Here is a 17,992-nt window from a genome sequence, read left to right as displayed (position 1 = left end):
AATGAATGTATATATATGACAATATTCCACATTGAATAGAAGAGAAATGTGTTGAAATCTAGTATCACTTTTGACTTTGCCTTCAATTTTTTTTCCAAACATGTAGGCTAACCAACCTTGAAGAACATTCATAATTTCACACCTTCACCACTCACATTACCATGGCTTCACATTTACCTACCAGCCCAAACCTTCCATATAAATACACTCACTTTGTAGTTTGTATTGCTTCAAATCATCCCAAAAAGCAAGAGATATACAAACGATATTGAGTGTTGTCAGGGGCGGAGGTACATGGGATTGTACTCGGGTTTTAGTCCGGGTGGCCCAATTTTTTTTGAAAAAATTTATAGGTAAATTTTGTCAAATTTTAGAATAATATGATATTAGTCCGGGTATATCAATTTATAATATTAAAAAATTTTAGAGATTAAAATTCTAGCCCGGGCAGGAGCCAGTATAGCTTAATATTTTAGATAAATTTTAGTATGCTTTATTTTTCGACATTGTCTGATCTTCCGCATCGAAAATAATTTTCTATTGTGATTAGAGCCGTGTGAGTTTCACTTAAAAGTGAGATTGAGTGTGTCGTCTAAGAATTATTATTTTTGAAGTTCTTTGTATCCCCTAAGTTGTTCAAGGGAGAGTTATTGTTATCATCCACTATTGTATGAATGATTTGTGCAAATTATTGATATATTAAAAATTTCTTTTGGTGGACTGTGGTCCCGTGATTTTTTTCTATTTGAGTTTTTGCGCGTAAAAATCTTCATGTCATTTTTCTTCATACTTATTATCATGATTGATATCGTGTAAATACTTTAATCCGAAATTATCACTAAAAGGGAAAAGAATCAATGCTTCCACCAAACAACGACGATTTAATTTGTTCATTTTTCCAAACAAGTGTTATCAGGGCCACGTTTTGGATCAATAGAGGAATCTCTTGGAGAAATGTTTAAACTCAACAGATCAAATCAATCCATATAAATGGAAATAATGTTGGACCTGCTATATTACAAATATTTGTATTTGCCATTGAGTGGCGATAATGCCCAACAAGAAACTTATCAAATGAATAATAGACTATGCTGTATATAAATATTGTCGGTTTCATACGATGTTTTACCGAACTTATATATTTCATCAATTTGAGAAAGAGAATAAAGTTGATATTCTATGGACCAAAATTGAAGCTATATTTGAGATGGAAAATGCTTTGAACAAAGCTTTTACATCAAATATTTTGTTTGTTTGTTAATTCTCTCCAACAAAATGTTCTTAAAAACCCAATATGATGTAGTGACATGATTATATGAGTGGTGGTACTTATAATAATCTCGTCCTTTCAGCTGTTCTTTAGATGACACTCTATGATCTGGTAGGTAGTTATAAATTTCTTTTTTACCAGGAAATAAAAAATTTCATCAGTCTTTGATACATCGAAAGTGTACTGCACATCTTTAGGGAGTTGATGGCTACTCTTCTTATATGGTTCCACCGCTTTCTATTTTAGCAAAAGAACAATATATGAACCACTTGATCGGATCTCAGCTAATGTAAATTCCTCCACTTCTTGACAATAGGACCTCGTAGTTAGGGATGGCAATGGGCCGGGGCGGGGGCGGGTTTGCCATTCCCATCCCCATCTCCGAATTCCATCCCCACCCCCGTCCCCGTCCCCATCCCCGCTTTTTCGGGTTCGGGGATTCCCCGAACCCGAAACTTCGGGGATTAACATCCCATCCCCGTCCCAATCCCCGTTTCAAAAATATTAATATGGCAAGACGATGATGGATTCGAAGATTTTCTCAAACCAAAATTTATTATTATCTATTATTATTAGAGATAATATTAATATTAATAATAATATCAATATTAATAATAATATTATTAATATTTTAAAAAACAATATTATTATTATATTATTAATACTAATAATACTATTATTTTATTATTGATATTATTTTCAGGGGGGAGGAGGGGGGGGGGGGGTTCGGGGATTTCGGGGATGAGGATAATAATCTCATACCCGTCTCGAACTATATCGGAGATTTAAAAAAATCCCCGAACCCGAAACCAAAACCGAAAAAATCGAGGATCCCCATCCCCGTTTCGGGTTTTCCCCGCGGGGCCCCAAACCCGTGGGGAAAATTGCCATCCCTACTCGTAGTTGTTTTCTTCGTATGGCCTCTCTTTAAAAATATTCGGGAACTTTCACAGCCAACTCAAAGAAATCTTTAAACTCTATGCCTTGAAATTTCTTCCCCAATTCGAAATCCAAACTTTTTGTGTCATTTTCACGAATTCAATCTCAAGTAAGAACAACTTGCATCTATTAGATCATCTTTTTGAGCATGTCGATAAGCAAATCTACATATTCCTCTTTCTTTTGAGTGATTTTAATAAATCAACAATACATACATCTGGTTCAGTTCTATAGAACTGAGTGTGAAAATTATTTCCATTTATTGTCAATTCATCACTAAATTCTTGGAGAGTGAGTCATACCAAACAAATGTGGTTTCTGTGAGAGAATTTGCGAATAACCACAAATTTAAGTTGTTGAAATTCTCCAATTTAGCCAACTCTCCATACTGGATAATAAATATGGTTATGCGCTCTATGTTGGATTGATTGTCCTCCCCAGAGAATATGTTGAAGTCATGAACTCTATAACCACTGAGATAAGGGTGATTCACATCTACGTAGTATGGATAGGGCTTGTAAAACTCTAGGCGACGTATTTGTCTCAAGGTCGGCCCATATAACTCTTGAACAGTTTTTCGTACAATTTTGGGGTCTATCACTGAGATACTCTGGGCTGGGAGTAGATGATGACAATATTGTGCCCCTCGAGCTTGAATCCCGTATTAAAACCTGAATTACCTCTTTGAAAGGCAACGTTGACTTACTTATCATAAAAACAATGTTGATTCACTGGATTGATCATATTATACAGCTGATCAGAATTTTGAAGTTGGGTGGTGAGTATCACCTGCCTTACCATTCCGAGAACCTTTTCCACCCTCTTTGATATAATTGCTCCCCTAACCAGCATTAACCGATTGGGTTGTTTGGATCACCATAGCCTTCAAATAGGCTAGAATATCACTAGCTAGTAGCTTTGATCCTTCCACCACCTCTTTTGAGTTATCATTGGAGGATCTTGAGTCTCATGGAATGGAAGCCATGGAATTTTCCTTCCAGTTGGTCAATCATATATTGCATAGATATTTCCTTTGTATTTTCTTCAATACCTTCTTCTTCATGTTATGGATGAGCTTCAACTCCCTTATTCTTTTTTGACAGATCTTTTTTTTTTTTTCTGCGGACATATTTTAGGTCCATTGGACACATCAAAAATTATTTGCACAATATTTATATGTTGCGGGCATGCCAGGTGCAAAGATGCACCAACATGTTTGGAAAACAATAAATCTAACTTCTCACTCTATACTCTAACAATGGAAGAGAATATCAAGTTCTCAGCAATTAAACTTTTTTGCGAAGTCTAGTATTTCTCACCTTGCCACCCTGGGCACACATTGAACACAATAAATGATTGAACGACGTCGTAGACACATGGTTGTGTAGCTAATTACATTTGATAGTCGAGTAGAATATGCCATTACAATCTTGTATATATGCCAATTAACCGTGTACCCCATTGTTTGAGTACATGCATTGTCTTTTCATCTAGAAATTACATTAATTATTCTTTTTTTTAAAAAAAAAATTAGTAGCAATATGCTATGGTTCTGCTTATTTGGATTGTCCGCTCATGAATTTTTTCTTCAATAAAAGATACCAAGTCAATCAAAAATCGATTAATCAATAAAGAATAATTCGATCCAACACACACTAGTAAAATAATTTGTCCCTTGACATAAAAATTTCTGTGAAAAGTATTACCTTTTATTGTAATATGAGTATGGTTGACCCGTATCACAAATAAAGATATGTGTTTTGAATAAAGATTTGTGTAATCGTCTCACAAAATACTTATTCTATGTATTGAAAAGGAATATTAAACAAATGGTGCCTTTGTTTTTTTCTCAATTATTTCCTTTCTTATTTGTAATTGCATGTTTTGAAGTATATTTTTTTGGATTCATCAGAGCTTTGGCCAGTCCTCTGGTTAAATTACAGCCACTATTCATAACAAGTTGAGGGGCGTTGTAATTACAGAACTGCCCTTCTTCCGATCTAGAAGTTTCCAGGAAACTGCGCCGTACTCTCCCGCACCTTCCAAATCTAGAACTTTCCACTCTTAAGATATTTTTAGAAGCTTCAGCCCGCAGATGCTATTTCCCAATCGAGAAACCTAACCAATTTCTTGGTAAAGGTCTTCAAAAGAATTCAGTCAAGAAATGCTATTGTTAGCTTCTTTCCATGGCTTCCCAGCTAATTTTCCATTCTATTCATCTCAATGATCTGTTAAACTTCATGATTCAGGCTCTGGTTTTGCTATATTAAATGTGATGGACCCGAGCTTTCCAGTCAAAGAAGAGCATACGCCATGGCAGCAGGCAATCAGTGATCGGGGACAGGGGACGACGGAAATGGGCCAGCCTCGGGCGGTGGAAGGGCTGCATGAGATGGGTCCGCCGCCGTTTCTCAAAAAGACATTCGATATGGTGGATGATCCGAACACGAATCACATCGTTTCATGGAGCAGAGGAGGTCAAAGCTTCGTTGTTTGGGATCCTCATTCGTTTTCCACAAGTGTTGTGCCCAATTACTTTAAGCACAACAATTTCTCCAGCTTTGTTAGACAGCTTAATACCTATGTAAGTTTCTCTTCTAAGCACATATTTTGATCTTCTTTTTCTTTTATTTTTACAAATCAGCGACTGCGGATTAAAAAAACATGCAGTTCGTTATTTTATTCATAAACTTGGGAAGTTGAATCGAATCGTGTTGTTAGAATTTGATTTAATTTCCAAGAGTTAAATTTTGATTTTGCTACTAAAAGTCTGTGCTCTTTTTTATTTTTGAGAAAAAATGTGTGTGTTTTTGGTATCATGTGATAGGACGTACGCCTGTACGTCGTAAATAATCATAGTCGGAGCTGTCTTTTCGAGTGAATAAGCGTGCGCACACCGGGTGACATATATATACACAATCGCCACTTGATTTATTTTTAAATTTATATATGGTTGTAAAAACATACAAATATAATTTCAGCTATTATATATATATCATATATGATATATATATAATAGCTGAAATTATATTTGTATGTTTTTACAACCATAAAATATGATTGTGGATTTGGTGTGAGCTACGTGTCCATCTAAATGTAAAAGTCGACCTCATAAAAAAACACAGAGTGCATGAGGCTCCAAAGCAAGGACCAACTTGCACAGGAAAATTCATAAAATTATGAACGAAGGTGCCACGTCTCAAAGTCTGTAACTTTAATATATTATTAGAATACAACTTTTCAAGCAAAGATATTATCGCAAGTTGCCAACTTGGTACTTAAAAACGCATTTACTGTTTAGCTAGCCTGTCCATCTAATATATATATATATACAAGGACAGGCTGTATTTTATTTCAGCGGATTCGTGTATGTTTCTGTATATCACGGGAAGGACACGTGCGACTGTGCGAGCGCACACGTATATATATTTACGTGTCTTTGTGCACTGAGAAGGCGTACACCTGCACACGTGTGTGTATACTGTATAGTATGTCTGTACAATGAGAGGGCATACCCATGCACACCGGTATGTATGTGTGTGTGTGTATATGTATGTTTATGTAGAAGAGAGACCGGGCAGATGTTTGAATAAAATGTGTCTCGTAACAACATTTGAGAAAAATAAAGCAATGCAACCCCAGAAATCTTAAAGCAAATGGGTTTCGAAGGTCTTGCTTTCCTTGTTCCTTGAATGTAAAGGTAAGGATTTGAAAAGGCCATCGAAGGTGTCTATTTGAATATTCGTAAAATCACGCCATGCATATACTTTATTAGTTTTATTATTATTATTATTTGCTTAGAACGATTAGTTTTTATCGAAGCAATGTTCTTTGACGTTGATGCGACTGAATTTTCTTGTGTTGATTCTTTACATTAACTTTGATCCTGTTCCTAAATTTTCTGAAGATGGAAAGATTCTTGATGAAGATTATATGACAAATTTTACAAGATTTTGAAGCCATTCATTCTTCAGTGAAAAACCACACCGACAATCATTTCTTGAAGGTCATTTGGATACATTCTTCAAATGTTGCTAAAAAAAGTGGAATATTGACCCGTGCAGGGCTTTAGAAAGATCGACTCGGACAAATGGGAATTCGCTAACGAGGCATTTCTTGAAGGCCGAAAGCATCTTCTGAGGAACATAAGGAGAAGAAAAGCACCTTCTCAATCTCTTCCTCCACAGCAAGATCAAGCCGAACCGTGTGTCGAAGTCGGAAGATACGGATTAGATGGGGAAATCGATCGATTGAGGCGTGACAAGCATGTGTTAATGATGGAACTAGTGAAGCTTCGGCAGCAGCAACAGAACATTAGATCTTACCTTCAGCAAATGGATTTAAGGTTACAAAGAACTGAGAGGAAGCAACAGCAAATGATGAGCTTCTTGGCAAGAGCAATGCAGAATCCTGATTTTATTCATAAATTAGTCCAGCATAAGGAGAAGAGAAGAGAACTTGAAGAAGCTGTTTCTAAAAAGAGGCTTAGACCGATTGAATATGGTGAATCAAGCCGAACCAACAAAGGAAAGAACCCCATCAAGTTGGAACCATTAGAATTTGGTGAGCCTGACCCATACTACCAAGTGTCTGAATTGGAGGCACTTGCTTTGGAGATGCAGGGATTCGGTAAGGAAAAATGGGGACAGGAAGACGAAGAGGAACGGGAACTTACCCAACTAGGGAGTTATGATAAAGAACTGGACGATGGTTTTTGGGAAGAGTTACTAAATGAAAGATTAGATCAAGTACAAGGCATGCCTGAGAATGAAGATGAAGACGAGGAGGAGGATGTGAATTTCTTGGCGGATCGGTTGGGATTCTTGGGTTCGAGCCCCAAATGATCATGCTGTTGTTTTGTGACAAGAAAATCTTTTGACGTTGATTCTTGATGACTGCTAATGTAGTTTGCCACGTTTCTTAGGCTCATTTTCCTGCAGGACTCGAATTGGAATTCAGGAGTCGTCGTCTCTAATTGTTCGTTAGACTGTGTTAATTAAGAGCATTGATGTAGAAGTCTTTACCATTTTCTGTATATTTCGACATCTTTTCGTAACAAAGATGCATAATTTGGTGTCTATTTGATTGTCTTTGAATGTGACTAAATTTCTTCTCTGAGTTTGTCTTTATATGTATATATAATTGTTAGGACAAATGAAAACTCATAAATTGTTATGAAAAATTAGAAGCCCTAAGTAGCCATAATTTTTAAGAGTAGATCTCTTGTGAGACGATCTCACGAATCTTTTATCTATGAGACGGGTCTAGCTCTACTCATATTCACAATAAAAAGTAATATTTTTTCATTGATGATCCAAGTAAGAGATTGTCTAAATATGATATGTGGATCCGTCTTACATAAGTTTTTGTCAATTTATAATATACAGCTTTTGAATATTTCAAGAATTTTTCAATTGGAACTTTTTAATGACACTTAGAAAATTGTAAGCTTGATATATGTATTGTAAGGTCCGGATTATGCACACCCAAACACACACAATACTTGTAGAGGTTCAGCCTTGTTTAAAGTACCGATAACCCATATAATCAACACAAAGCCTAAAATTTATAAAGAATCATAACTTATTTATTGAAATGAAATAATGAGTCAATCTCTTAATCATATCAATGAGTAAATAAATCAGTCTTTCAAAGGACTAGCCAAAATATTTAAAAAGAAATAATCCACGGATCCTAAAAGAACTCAAATGAAAGAATTCAAGTCTCCCAAACTCTACTGAACATCCTCTATGTCATCATCATCCTCAATGATCTCTTATATATATTCTATGCATGCGTCTTCCTCATTCAGATTATTACCTAAAACAAAATTATTCAGTACACTCATGTATCCAGCCACTAATTCGATCTCAAGGATAACGGCAAAAGCTTTCACAATGATAAATAATAAATACAAATGTAAATAGGGTGACATAATGAGATAATAAAAGACTGACAAAATCTAGATAAGAATTTCTATCATGCAGCACTTTGACCTTAGAGAAACAAGAAGTGTCTCACACACTTCCCCACATGCAGCACTTTGACCCGCAGGAACCAAGAGATGGCTCACATGACAGACAGAACAGAACAACATCCACAATGAGACCGACCTCATCATGCAGCGCTTTGACCATAGAGAAACAAGAGATGGTTCACATGTATCTCACATGCAGCACTTTGACCCGCAGGAACCAAGAGGTGACTCACATGACAGACAGAACATAACAGCATCCACAACGGGACCGACCCCATCATGCAGCGCTTTGACCATAGGGAAACAAGAGGTGGCTCACATGTATCCCACATGCAATACTTTGACCCGCATGAACCAAGAGGTGACTCACATGACATACATATCATCCACAATATCACCAGAACATGACCAAACATAATTCCAATGAATAAGGAACAATAAAGCATCGATAACAACAATATGCATCCAAATTCATTATTGTGGAGCTTTTGCGAAATAATGTCGGAATAGGAGTGTACGCACCTGAGATCTTTAGCTTAAATGTAAATACTAAATCAGGAATCTCGAGCAATATCAAAATCTTAAAACAATAGAAATTAGATGAGAATAGAAGACGAACAAATTTCCTCCCTCTCCTACTTTTCCCTTCACTGATGGAAGACGGCTACTGCGTTCTAGTGAGGGTTTTTTTTTTTGTCCTCAATTTATGTTTAAACCACTAATGGGCCAAATTCAATTATTTAATGTTTTATTTTAAAGCCCATTACTATTAAAATACGTAAATAAGCTTTGGGGTGTTACATTTCCTCTCCCCCTACAGAATTTCGACCTTGAAATTATTATGCATGACACACATAAGCTCAAACAAGGCACTCAAACAGATAAGGGAATGCAATGTATGAATTGAAAAAAAAAATATAAAAATAAAAATATATATACAGTTTTTTGGGGCTAGCTACTTGTCTTACTCAAATAAATCGGGGTTGGATCTTCTCACCTTGTCCTCTAGTTCCCAAGTCACTTCTTCGACACCATGTCTAAGCCATTGGACTTTCACCAAGCGAATGACTTTGTTTCTCAATCTTCTTTCCTTGCTGTCCAAAATCTTTAAAGGTTTATCTTCATATTGTAGAGCATCGTTTAACTCTACTTCATCGACTTTCAGCACATGACTTTCATCAGGTTCATACTTTCGAAACGTGAAATACATCATGAATCTTGGATAGTTGTGATGGCAATTCCAATCGATACGCCAAGTCACCAATCTTCTCAACAATCTCGTAGGAACCGACATATCGAGGCGATAGTTTCCCATGCATCCCAAATCTCATAGTTCCTCGGAAAGGAGATATCTTCAAGAACATTTTATCTCCCACTTGAAATTCTAGTGGCCTTCTTCTTCGATCGGCATATTTATTTTGTCTGTCTTGAGCTGCTATCAATCTTTTCTTTATCAATTGAACTTTTTCGATCATTTACTGGATTTCGTCCGGACCTGTAAGACTTCATTCGCCTACTTCTTCCCAAAATAAAGGAGAACTACATTTCCTATCATAAAGTGCCTCGAAAGGTGCCATACCAATGCTGTCATGATAGCTGTTGTTATATGCAAACCAACGATAAAGCTTCTTGCCATCCCATGTTAAAATCCATCACAATGGTTCTTAACATATATTCGAGTGTCTGGATGGTTCTTTCAGATTGCCCATCCGTTTGAGGATGGTATGCAGTGCTCATACTCAGTTTTGTTCCCAAAGCATCTTGAAAGCTTTCAAAAAATCTTGAACTCGGGTCTCTGTCTGACACTATCGAAATTGGAATACCGTGATACTTCAAAACCTCTCTGATGTATAATTGTGACATTTCCTTGAATTTATAACTCTTTCGATACGGAATAAAATGTGCAGGCTTTGTCAATCTATCCACTATTACCCAAATTGCATCACAATTCTTAGGGGATTTCGGCAAGTGAGTTACAAAATCCATAGCGATATGATCCCATTTTCATTCCGGAATTTCGAGACTCTTGAGTAATCCACCGGGTCTTTTGTGCTCAATTTTAACTTGTTGGCATGCTAGGCATTTCAATACAAAATCTGCTATATCCCTCTTCATGCCTTTCCACCAAAACTTTTCCTTCAAGTCTTTATGCATTTTTTTGCCTCCTGGATGTACGCTAAAATGACTAGAATGAGCATCTTTCAAAATTTCTTGTCTCAAGTCCTTATCACATGGTATAACCCATCGACCATTTAGTCTTAATGAATCATCTGTTGCAATCCTAAATCTAGACTTGTGGCCTCTGGTAGCCAATCTTCTTAACTTCTGAATCTTTTTGTCATCTTTCTGGGCATCTCTTATTCGTTGATAAATACTTGGCTCAACTGTGATTGTAGCAACTTTGATTGGTTGGTGTTTTCCACTGAACATAAATCCCAACATTAACAATCCTAAATTAGCTTAGAAACTCCCTTAGTCACTTGCACAACATTCAATGTCTTTCGACTCAAGGCATCTGCAACTTGGTTTCCCTTGCCTGGATTGTAAGATACATTACAATTGTAATATTTCACTAAGTCTATCCACTTCCTTTGTCTCATATTCAAATCTGGTTGAGTGAAGATATACTTGAGGCTCTTATGATCAGAAAATATATCAAACTTAGCCTCATAAAGATAATTTCGCCATATTTTCAATGAAAACACTATGGCTGCTTCAACTTTAGTCGGATCAACTGATATGCCCTGTGCTGATATCACGTGGCCTAAGAAAGTTACTTGACTTAGCCAAAATTCACACTTACTCAGCTTTGCATATAGTCGATGCTTTCTCAAAGTTTGCAATACTATTCTCAGGTGTTCTTCATGTTCGTCTTCTGTCCTTGAGTATACCAAAATGTCATCGATAAAAACTATGACAAATCGATCCAGAAATTCCTTGAACACTCGATTCATCAGATCCATAAATACTGCTGGAGCATTGGTCAATCCAAATGGCATCACTAAAAATTCATAGTGACCATATCGAGTTCTAAATGCTGTTTTCGGTACATCTGCCTCTGTCACTCTCAATTGGTGATATCTAGATCTTAGGTCTATCTTTGAGTAAATAGTTGTCCATTGAAGCTAGTCAAACAGATCATCAATTCTCGCAGTGGGTACTTATTCTTTACTGTTGCTCTATTTATCTATCTATAGTCAATACATAAACGCATCGATCCATCTTTCTTCTTCACAAATAACACTGGGCACCCCAAGGTGAATTACTAGGTCTGATATACCCTTTATCTAGTAATTCTTGCAATTGTTCCTTCAATTCCTTCAATTCAGCTGGGGCCATCAGGTATGGTGCTCTTGAAATGGGTTCAGTCCCCGGTAGTAGGTCGATACATAATTATACTTCTCTCTTTGGTGGAAGTCCAGGTATTTTTTATGGGAAAATATCAGGAAAGTCTTGGACCACACGGATACCATCAACACTTTCTCGGCTTCTTCTGCTTTCGTTGCATAAATCAAGCACACATCACATCCAGTCCTTAGTAGTCTTTGCATTTTTATAGCAGATATCAGAGGGACTTTTGCTCTCTAACATTTCCCATAAAATATGAATTTATTCCCATCTTCAGATTCAAACTGTGCCACACGTTGATGACTATATAATTTCTCCCTACATCTCTTCATTATGTCCATACCCACGACACAGTCGAAATCATTCATGTCCAATAGTATTAGGTCAGCTATTATTTTGTGGCCCTCTTGCGTTAATTCACAATCCTTAATTATTTTCTTGGTTATCAACACTTTTCCCAACGGTGTAGAAACAATAAAGACTCAGACATAATAGAATCATGCAATGAATGTGCCGATACAAATCTCAAAGATATGAAAGAATGAGTTGCCCCACTATCAATCAAAACATAAGCAGGAATTCCATGAATAGAGCATGTACCTGCAATGACATCATCCTCAGCCTCATCTGCTTGTTCTTCAGTCAATGCATAAACACGAGCATGTGGTTTTTGTTGTGCCTGGCCTCCATTATTGTTTTTATTCTGTACAGGACGAAGAATAACACGGACTGTTTTAACTTTATTTCTTTGCTGCCCCACTTGGTCTGGTCGAGGTTTTGGTTGGGTACAGTCCTTGGCTATATGATCTGTCTTGCCACATCTGAAACACGCCATGGTAGTTTGGTAACAAGTAGAAGTATGATGGTTCCCTCCACTAGTATCACACTTGGCTTTCGCAAAATAATCTTGATGACTAGGTTCTTTGATCCTCTTCAAAATAGTCCTTTGTAATATTGGTGTCGGTCGCTTCCCTGAACTAGTACCACCACTCAAAATCTCTTGAGTAATTGCTGCAAGACCACTCTCGGCTAGCTTTGCCCGATCTAATAATTCAGCATATGTGTTTGATCTGTTAGCTACCACACGATCATAGATTTGGGGTTTCAACCCCATAAGAAAAGGGTGCATCTTCTCTTGCATGTTTCTTGCAACCCAAGGAGCATATCAGATCAAGGTAAAGAACTTCTTTCGGCCACACTCATGGTCCCCTGTTTTAATTCAAAGAACTCTGTGACTTTTGAATCTTTGTCCGCTTTAGGAAAATATTCTTCCAAGAATGCCTTCTTAAAGTCCCCCTCCCCCAGGTAATCACACCTTGTGTTTCTTGCAGAACGGCCTTGACACTTTCCCACCAGTCATATCATCTTTCAATAAGTAAACTGCAAGACGTACTTTGCTCCTATCATCGATCCATAAGCCTCCAAACTCTGTTCCATGCGATGCATCCAGCTATCAGCCTGACTAGCCTCTTCATTTCCATAGAATTTTGGTGGGTCTAATTTCAGAAAATCAGAAATTGTTGCTCTCATTCGAAATCCCACAGCTTCGCCTCTTTCAACTCTTGCTCTACCTCGCCCGTGATTTCCATTCTGATTATTGATGTTGGCATCGTCTGATACATCGTCGTTAATCCTCACTTGTCTACGTGGCGGCATTTCTATTACGAAAATCTCATGTTAGAAAAGGTAGCATTTTTTTTCCAAACAATATGCAATAAGATGGTTACATGTAAGAAAACAATTACGTGAATGCAATATAAAATCTTATTATCCTACAAAATTCTAAAGGTGGACAATAAATAATCAAGTATACATAAATATAAAACTCAGTCCTAGATCGCCACTAACAGCTTTGTCTTAGTCATTACTTAATACTAAACTCCATGAAAGATCTTAAAACATATGGCTCTGATACCAAAATGTAAGGCCCAGATTATGCACACCCAAACACACGCAATACTTGTAGAGGTTCAGCCTTGTTTAAAGTACCGATACCCATATAATCAACACAAAGCCTAAAATTTATAAAGAATCATAATTTATTTATTGAAATGAAATAATCAGTCAATCTCTTAAACATATCAATGAGTAAATAAATCTGTCTTTCAAAGGACTAGCCAAAATATTTAAAAAGAAATAATCCACGGATCCTAAAAGAACTCAAATGAAAGAATTCAAGTCTCCCAAACTCTACGGAACATCCTCTATGTCATCATCATCCTCAATGATATCTTTTATATATTCGACGTATTCTTCTTCCTCATTCATATTATTACCTGAAACAAAATTATTCAGTACACTCCTATATCCAGCCACTAATTCGATCTCAAGGATAACGACAAATTTTTTCACAATGATAAATAAAAAATACACATGTAAATAGGGTGACAGAATGATATAATAAAATACTGAAAAAATCCAGATAAGAATTTCTATCATGCAGCACTTTGACAATAGGGAAACAAGAGGTGTCTCACACACTTCCCCACATACAACACTTTGACCCGCATGAACCAAGAGGTGACTCACATGACAGACAGAACAGAACAACATCCACAACGGGACCGACCCCATCATGCAGCACTTTGACCCGCAAGAACCAAGAGGTGGCTCACATGATAGACAGAACATAACAACATCCACAACGGGACCGACCCCATCATGCAGCACTTTGACCATAGGGAAACAAGATGTGGCTCACATGTATCCCACATGCAGCACTTTAGCCCACAGGAACCAAGATGTGACTCACATGACATACATATCATCCACAATATCACCAATACAAAATTCCAACGAATAAGGAACAATAAAGCATCGATAACAACAATATGCATCCAAATTCATTATTGTGGAGCTTTTGCGAAATAATGTCGGAATAGGAGTGTAAGCACCTGGGATCTTTAGCTTAAATGTGAATACTAAATCAAGAATCTCGAGCAATATCAAAATCTTAAAACAATAGAAATTAGATTAGAATAGAAGACGAGCAAATTTCCTCCCTCTCCTACTTTTCCCTTCACTGATGGAAGACGGCTACTGCGTTCTAATAAGGGTTTTTTTGCCCTCAATTTATGTTTAAACCACTAATGGGCCAAATTCAATTATTTAATGTTTTATTTTAAAGCCCATTAATATTAAAATACGTAAATAAGCTTTGGGGTGTTACATGTATTGAGAAATTAATTAAATATTATAATTTAAGAAATAAAAAATAAAATAAAGTATCATATTAATCTTTTGTAATATTTGTCGTCAATTCAATCAAAATAGCGTTATTATCATTTTCAATTTCAATCCCAATATATATTTTTCAAATAATTTACGATAATATTTGAAAATTTCCATATATTGTCTGACTTAATTAATTTAAGGAGAATTTCAAATTCTCACTTTATTCATTTAGTCAAACTAACATAATATTAATTGAGTTATATTTGATCACAAATCAAATGATCTCATCCGAAAGCAAATCGATATACTATCATACCCACATTTTACCCCAATCATTCACCCACACATACATTCCGTTGAGTGACAATAATAATAATAATAATAATAATAACCACTACAAGAATTTTAACATACAACAACACACCACTAAAACCGTTGTCGTACACTTTTTTAACAACGATTTTAGTGAAAACCGTTGTCTTAAGTATGTTGTTTTAAGAAAAAGACAACGATTTTCTAAAAACGTTGTCTTTTGGAATTTTTATAGGGCTCTAAGACAACGGGTTTTAGAAAACTGTTGTCTTTGAGCCTTTTTTTAGTGTCAAAGACAACAGTTTTATAAACTGTTGTCTATTAGCGTGTTTTTTTAGACACTGACAACGTTTTAGAAAACTATTGTGGATTAGCGAGTTTTTTATACAAATCACAACGGTTTTTGTGAACTGTTGCAATATTTAGCAACAATTTTATTAAATGAATAAAACAATATTGGAAGATAGAGAAATGCACAATAAAAGTTAAAATTATTCAAGGGAACTACTTAAAATTTTTCTATATTTTCTATATGCAAAAATTCTTCATAAAATAGATTTTTACGTTTTGTGAAATAGTCTACTAGGTTTAAGCAGATTTAATTTTTTTTATTTAATAGAGATACAGAACAAAATATATAGGCGCTAAAATAAAATGGCACCTTAAAATACTCAATGCACCAAATAAATTAATATAATAAAAAATAAAATAAATATAGACTAATATATAATTCGAAAGAGGAGAGTTCAAAATGACTATCAAAATAAATCATTTGAGTCTAATATAATCTCATAATTTTTTGAAAATGATAAGTATATTTTATAGATTAACCGAACTGTAAAAAAATATTAAGAACAAGAAACGGAAATAAAACACAAATGATCGATAAAGTAAACTAATTAAATCAAGAAGCCAACGTAGCATCAAATAATTAGGTAAAAAAATTCATAGGAGGAGAAAAATAGATAATCTCTCAAATAAAACGAAACCCTAAAAGATACCATGCATTAAACAAATTAATGTAATAAAATTAAAATAAATATAGACTAACATATAGTTTGGATGAGGAGAACTCAAAATAACTATCAAAATAAATCCTTATAGACCGAGATGTATTTTCAAATTTTCTGAAAAGTGACAAATATATTTTATTAATTAATTAACCCATATAAGAAAACAAATTGCTAAGCTAAACTAAATAGAGCAGGTCTCTTGTGAGACGGTCTCACGAATCTTTATCTGTGAGACGCGTTAACCATATTGATATTCACAATAAGTAATACTCTTAGGATAAAAAAGTAATATTTTTTTATGGATAAGTCGAGATCCGTCTCACAAAATACGACATGTGATACCGTTACACACAAGTTTTTGCCAACTAAATTAATAGAAAAGAGCTAACGTGGAAAATCACAATTGAAAGTGGTATATTTATATGTAAGTAGATAATTAATTAATCCATATGAAAAACAACTTGTTGAGCTAAATAAACAGAAAAGGACTAACATGAAAATTTACTATTGAAAGTGGTATAAACAACTTGTTAAGCTAGATAAATAGAAAAGGGCAAACATGAAAATTCACTTAGTTTGCCTTTTTCTATTATTTAGCTTAACAAGTTGTTTATACCACTTTCAATTGTAAATTTCCATGTTCGTTCTTTTCTGTTTGTTTAGCTCAACAAGAGTTGTTTATACAACTTTCAATTGTGAATTTTCATGTTCGTTTTTTTAAATTTATTTAGCTCAACAAATAAATAGAAAAGGACGAACATGAAAATTCACAATTGAAAGTTGTCTATTTATATGTAAGTAGATATACACACCTCCCCATCAGTGCCTAACACTTATATGGAAAAAAAAGCGAACATGGAAATTTATGATTGAAATTGTGGCATAAACAACTTGTTAAGCAAATCATAATTGAAAATTATATATTTATATGTAAGTAGATTATATGTAAGTAGATATACACACCTCCCCATCAGTGCCTAACACTTATATGGCTCAAGTATATATATATATATATATATATATATATATATATATATTATATATATATATATAACGAACACGTGCGATGTACGTGTGTGACTAATAATGAAAAATATAATGACGAGAATTAGATAATATTTAAAATCGTTTGAATAAAATTTTGTTTTTGAGTATTTATCAATCTAAATACATAAAAAACAATACATTATGACAATAAATAATATATATTCACTTATTTATATGACATTTTTCCATCCGCGTGATTATAACATAATGACAGCTCTTTTAAATCAACAAAAATATTTTGCATCCAAATATCATTCAAAATTAAAAACAATAAAAATAAAATTAAGTGAATTTTACAAAAATCAAAACCACAATGTACTTAAATAGAATACATACAAATTTCAAATAAAATTATATTAATTTACTAAATTGTCATAATAATGTTAAAATAAAACCGTTAAAACTTGTTACTAAGTTAAATATCACTTGTGCTTTTGCTAACTTTTAACCCCTTGTGAATTTTATTTAACTTTCTATGTTTTTTTTTAAATACATATTATAGATAATTAATTTTATATCATAATCAATCATTTATAAATTAATATTGGTGATTAATAATTTCAGTGAAATAAATTTTTTTAACATAATATCACTCAAATAAATATATGTAGTAAAACATATATATAAAATAATATGTAATACTCAGTTAAAAAAATATCATATGTAAAATTGTAATATATAACAAATGATAATAAATTATCAATATAATTCATATTTATTATAATGATTATATTAATTAAAAAAATTATCAGGCTTATATCATAAATTTAGTTAAAAAGTAGAAAGTAATTTTCATTCTTTTTAATTTATCATTACTTTTTATTTATATGAATAGAGTTGAAATAGATCGAACTAATCAAATTATACTGTAAATAAAATATAATTTTATTTTTTTTTTGCAAAAAATCATAT

General features: G+C 34.3%; 1 protein-coding gene and 1 long non-coding RNA gene across 3 annotated transcripts; one reads left to right on the top strand and one right to left on the bottom strand.

The window, feature by feature from the left end:
• The first annotated feature begins 4,157 nt into the window (after positions 1-4,157).
• Positions 4,158-7,315, top strand: LOC140830399 (heat stress transcription factor A-7a-like). The gene is made up of 2 exons (XM_073193669.1): positions 4,158-4,793; positions 6,274-7,315. The coding sequence occupies exons 1-2, from the start codon at positions 4,485-4,487 to the stop codon at positions 7,051-7,053; spliced, it is 1,089 nt and encodes a 362-aa protein (XP_073049770.1). The 5' UTR covers positions 4,158-4,484; the 3' UTR covers positions 7,054-7,315.
• A 498-nt stretch (positions 7,316-7,813) lies between these two features.
• Positions 7,814-8,932, bottom strand: LOC140830397 (uncharacterized). Of its 2 annotated transcripts, none has more exons than XR_012117612.1 (2): positions 8,231-8,932; positions 7,814-8,029 (listed from the first exon to the last, which is right to left on the bottom strand). It is a non-coding gene; the product is annotated as an uncharacterized lncRNA (long non-coding RNA). The 2 variants fall into 2 exon arrangements; XR_012117613.1 differs by having other exon boundaries at positions 8,709-8,932.
• Positions 8,933-17,992: the final 9,060 nt, after the last annotated feature.

Source organism: Primulina eburnea, chromosome 4 (genome assembly GCF_022965805.1).
Source record: "Primulina eburnea isolate SZY01 chromosome 4, ASM2296580v1, whole genome shotgun sequence".
Lineage (NCBI taxonomy): Eukaryota > Viridiplantae > Streptophyta > Magnoliopsida > Lamiales > Gesneriaceae > Primulina > Primulina eburnea.
Note: the sequence above shows the minus strand (reverse complement) of the source record. Positions and strands in the feature narration are given on the sequence as shown.